General features: G+C 40.2%; 1 protein-coding gene across 1 annotated transcript; it reads right to left on the bottom strand.

Annotated features, from left to right (window-relative positions):
• Positions 1-838: 838 nt before the first annotated feature.
• LOC123409242 lies at positions 839-4,718 on the bottom strand. The gene is made up of 6 exons (XM_045102194.1): positions 4,648-4,718; positions 2,691-2,745; positions 2,145-2,225; positions 1,490-1,752; positions 1,312-1,402; positions 839-1,232 (listed from the first exon to the last, which is right to left on the bottom strand). The coding sequence occupies exons 1-6, from the start codon at positions 4,716-4,718 to the stop codon at positions 858-860; spliced, it is 936 nt and encodes a 311-aa protein (XP_044958129.1). The 3' UTR covers positions 839-857.
• Between the last annotated feature and the right edge of the window lie 499 nt (positions 4,719-5,217).

The following is a 5,217-nucleotide window of genomic DNA, read 5'->3' as shown; positions in this document are numbered from 1 at the left end:
GCGCAATAGTTGCGGGACACTTATATCCCGCGTTGCTCGCATTTTTTTTTCTTATCTTTCTTTTCTCTTTATTTTGGGCATGATTATGCTTCCTGCCCCAGCACGTATCGTCGGTTGTATCGGTTGGTTGTTTTGTATACAAAGCGGGGAAACCCTTTTTGGTATACTATATTGATGCTACATTATCACATGGTAACACTTTTTTTTCTAGATGGTGGGAGGATGCACAGGATTGATATATTTGTACAGCGGATTGCTGCTGATTGATTTGTAAATTCATTGGGCCAGTCAAAATCGTAAAACAAATTTAAAATTGAATATCTCAAGTTAATGAAAGAATTTCAAAAATAGAAAATATAATGAATTAAAAGAAATAAATGAGAGTGCTTATTGAGAAATTGTTGACCCGGTCAAAGTCAAGTGACCCAATTTTAAATTGATGTCTTTAATTAATTGTGAAGGCTTAAAAAATAGAAAGCATATTGGATAGTATAAAAGAATTGGATGAGAAAGATTTTAGAAATTGTTAACGTGATCAAAATAGGGTGATGCAATTTTAATTCGAGACCCCAGTTGAATATGGGCTCTTTAAAAGTAAGGAGCAGAGTGTTACAGAGGATTGGTCATAAATGTGCTAGGTCTTTGCTTCTGCTAAGTTGATCCTGCTAAAACTGAAGATTAGTGGTCTAATATTTCTGTCGTCCTAACCATGTCGCTGTAGAAACCATGGGAACACCAAAGCACCTCTAGTGTACTCAGCAATCACCTGTGAAAAACAGACCTTTAATTCCTTTTGCAGAGGCACATAATAACCATTAGTTTGGTTTGAAATAGGTGGTAAAAGAAGAATTCCCATCTCATGGTATTGGCATTGTCAACGAAATCAGTTCAAATCGTCCATCCTCAACATTTCTCCCGGGGTTGACCGAAATCTGGAAGCAGAATGGACTGTTCTTGCCTTGGTTCAGCATGCATTTCATAACAATGAGCCAGATAAGATGAAAATCAAGCTTATGTTTGGTTCTTTTCCTTTTAGCAATGCCTGTCTTGCCACTGCCACCTAGCATCCCACAAGTGCTTGACTGGCCAGAGTCACAAGAATCTACCAGCATGCAATGGCGGCTCTTGTAGCATTCAGACACATCATCTGCGTTGATATTTGAAAACAGAATCTCGGCAACTTTATTCTTCACAAGCACAAGAACTTGTCCATTTCGGTCTTGCACATAGATCTGCAAATCGTGAAGATATGGTTTTACTAATCTATTTCCAACAAAGAAACTGTTTGAGGTTGGCTGCTAGATCTCTTACCATGAATGATTTATATATCTGTCCAACAACATGGAGATACTTTGGATTATCAAGGCAATCGATTGGATAAGTACTGTCTCCATGAAGATTCCTGAATAGAGAGTTCTATAAATCATGACAAGCAGAGCAATATAGATTAACTGATGAAATGTTGATAAGATGACATGCTTTTGCATACTTTTGGTATAGAGGTAAACCACATAACTTGCATCCAGTAGTAATAAAATCTCTGACGATATCATTATGTCCATTCAAGGAATGTTTCTCAATGACTGACAAGTGCCCCTTCAATTCAGGTCTAAGAGAACCCATTAAGACAATTTTGCCAATAGATGCATAAATATTCAAATTACATGGTTTGCTCCGAGGTAGTAGTTCTGAGATGGACAAGAAGTCTGCCGAATCATTTTTTATTCTTTCTTTCCAATTCTTCGACATCACCTGCAGTCAATATAGGAGTTTTATCCGTTACATAGTATAGATTTTTAAAAGAAAATGTTAATGTTACAACTTATCCAAAAAGACAAGTTAAATAATTATGATCTACTTATATCAACAGAGAACTTATGGAGTGAAAAACATGAAAGCCTTGATTGTGTCGTTCGTCTTTTAACATCAATGTAACATGTGAAATTATGATATAAGATGAAAGTGAAGACACAGGAATGACATCCAAAGGATTTTGATTACCATCTTATTAACAAGCTCATTTTAATGAAAATCCATTGTTTGAACCTTTAAACGGAATGTAAGGGAAAAAAGAAAGAATTAAATATGTAGATTGCTACCTATCCCAATTAAACTAAAATCACAATGCCTTGGCAAATTTGTACCTGCTGATGATTTTCTGCACGAGTACTTTTGGTGTGTACGATCCACTCTGACACTCTTCTTAATTTTGATCTTGTAGCATTCTCGATAGTAAAGATGGTAAAGATGACTCATGTTAAGATTATAAACAACACTTTCCTTGGCCCCTCAGGTACTCTCGAAGTTTTAGCCTAATATCAATTGAGCATTGTTCAATAGAAGTACTGTTGAATATGCTAAGAACTTATATTTTACCTAAGTGAAGTGCTACTGCAAACTATGCATCAAAGCATAGTCAGCCTACAGATTTTCTACATCAAAAAATTTATGTCTTCTTTGAGGTACTCCCTCAGTCCCACGATATAAGATGTAAATACAGCATATATAATAACAGAGCGAGTAGTTATTTACCCGTAAATTTTTCTTGAGATTACCGCCCCTTGTAGCACCACCATCTAATAATCATACCCTAATTTCGTTTTCTTCTTTGACCCCTCTAAATACTATTTCCTGTCCTGGATATAGAATGTTTTGCTTTCACCATTGTCTGTAAGCCTGAGTTCTACTACTTTGTAATATGCGACTATGATTGACTGTGCAGTCAAATTTGATGCGCTTTTGTATCTACAGATTTCAAACAAATAACTGTCAGAATCATGTGTAACAGAAAGGCGAAAAAATAACTGAACAAATTTACAAAAAAAGTACAAGATATCACCCGACTTACTAAAGCAAAACCTTCCTGAGCTTAATACATCCAGAACCTTTTTGTGAACGGTAATTTTTCATGCCCAGGTGCCCAACTCCATCATCACAATGATTAATTGTTAATCAAACAACCTGCACGTATGAGTCACAAACAACCTGAAAGGATAATTTGTCAAGCGATTTACATCGATAAAATAATAAAGGCAACACAACACATATGAAAATGACCCCCATACACACACTCTGATCTCTGCACACAATTCTTATGTACATATAAGAGGAATGACATGGGGACAGATTGTCAGTTGTTGTCAGAGACAACACGAACCAAGCTTACAAATACCATGTATTAAATAGATAGAAGCGGCGCAGCCTGAACCAAGCTTACAAATATCATTCTTCAGTCCTTCTCATCCATTGCTGCTGTTTTTGAGGAAAAATCTGCATTTGGTGGAAGCCCTTACATGCTTGCCCTGAGTTCACTTTGTTTTTTAGATGAGGTAAATGTTTTAGGTGTCTTGGCTATAGTATCTTTGGAGGAAGTTAGCAGTTGTGGTCTTCGGCTGATGCAGCTCCAGCTTGTGTGTTCTCTTAAACTTTCTGATAGTGCTGGCTCCTACATTAGCTTACATTTAAACAGTCTCCGTATGCTGGTCCTCTTTTAGTTTTTCTGGATCTGTAGATCATCGGACTGATCTTTTGATCAACCTCCTTCTTGTATCCTCTCTTCAGCTCTTAGGTAGTGGTCATGCTTTCCTCTCTACTCTCCTCTTCGGGCCTCTGTTATATTTGTTGTACTTTGCTTTGGAGCTGCATGAAATTGGAACCTTTGGGTGCCCTGCCTTGTTAAGAAAAAGATGAATGCAATGCAGCAAACACATAGGTTAATATTAATATATCCTACAAGAGATGAGTAATATACATGTCCAGGACTTGAAATTTATGGGTAGAAGTAACCAAATATAATCGGTCCAACGATGACCATCATGTATGTCTTTTATGGGAAAATGACCCCATGATAAATGTATTGGAAGGAGAATGAAAAACCGTAGCTCGAATATGTACCAAAGTGATATATTCTTCTCTGGCTTCTCAACTACAACACTTTTGTCCACATAAAATTAAATGCAGATACATCAGCAACAAAATTTGAATGAATTTCATATTGGTCAAAATCAATTCACATCTCACCTAACACAAAAGCATGCCTTGAGATCCTGAACCATTCTTTCGGACTGAAGTATAAACTACTGAAATGGAGCGCCCACCAGCCATCAAGATGCAACCGCTCGGTCCCTTGCTCGCAGGAAACAAATAGTAGGACGGAATGGGCTGTTGGTCTGCAGTTGAGATGCAAATAATCATGGTTTATATTCAGCAGACCAAACAGGATAATAAACTGAATTTTCAGCTCGAGAACACAAACGCGAGCAGCAATCTCGAAGGCACAAATTTGCCAATAACAAAACCAGAAGTTGGTCTCTAGCAAATGAAATTAGCACAACTCGTAATCCCCATATTAGAGCTGCAATGAGAATGAATGACACAAGAATCCATGGACGTCCCGGGATCGGGTTGGGTCGGAGCAGCGTCCCGAGAGAGAAGACGCAGAAGGTGCCCACCCCCTCAATCTATCTCTCCAGGCGCGGCCTATCTAAACGAGATTTGGCCGTGGCGGATCTGGCTACCGCCCCGCTGAGTTGCTAGACTCGATCCGGGGCCTCCCTGCTTTAAGGAAAAAAGGTGAGTGGACAACAGCGTTGGCGGGGGAGAGGGCGGTGCTCTGGGTGGGGAAGACGGCGGCAGCTCCTCTCAGACCTCGGCGGCGGCGGCTCCTCTCGGACCTCGGCAGCGGCGAAGGGCTCTGGCGGCTGGGGCGTCCTAACCATCGATGTAGAAACAGATCGTCCTAGGTTTCCACGACAACGACGGTGGCGGTCGTGGGTTCCTGGTTAGGCAGGTGCGCGATGGCGGCGACTGTGAGGTCGTGGCGGGGGAGAGGTAAGCCGTCTGCGTGCGTGAGGAGGGGGATGCGGGGTGGAGAAGAGGGACGTCCGGAGAAGAGGGGGGGAGAGATCTAACTTGCGTGAGGACGTGGGAGGAAGTATCGATGGGCTGGGAGGTGGTCGAACCATGAGTGAGGTTGAACCATCACGACGTTCGATCCTGCTTTAATAGTAAAGATCTTCTCTGGCTTCTCAACTACAACGCTTTTGTCCACATAAAATTAAATGCAGATACATCAGCAACAAAAATTGAATGAATTTCATATCGGTCAAAATCAATTCACATCTCACCTAACACAAAAGCATGCCTTGAGATCCTGAACCATTCTTCCGGACTGAAGTATAAACTACTGAAATGGAGCGCCCACCAGCCATCAAGATG

This window comes from Hordeum vulgare, chromosome 7H (genome assembly GCF_904849725.1).
Source record: "Hordeum vulgare subsp. vulgare chromosome 7H, MorexV3_pseudomolecules_assembly, whole genome shotgun sequence".
NCBI classification, from domain to species: Eukaryota; Viridiplantae; Streptophyta; class Magnoliopsida; order Poales; family Poaceae; genus Hordeum; species Hordeum vulgare.
Note: the sequence above shows the minus strand (reverse complement) of the source record. Positions and strands in the feature narration are given on the sequence as shown.

Excerpts from the sequence above, each read along its gene's own strand:
- LOC123409242 (XM_045102194.1), bottom strand. The coding sequence starts at position 4,718 with ATGGTTAGGACGCCCCAGCCGCCAGAGCCCTTCGCCGCTGCCGAGGTC. Across the intron at positions 2,746-4,647 it reads GAGGAGCCGCCGCCGCCGAG|ATACAAAAGCGCATCAAATT; the intron begins GTCTGAGAGGAG and ends TGAAATCTGTAG. Across the intron at positions 1,233-1,311 it reads AGATATATAAATCATTCATG|ATCTATGTGCAAGACCGAAA; the intron begins GTAAGAGATCTA and ends CACGATTTGCAG.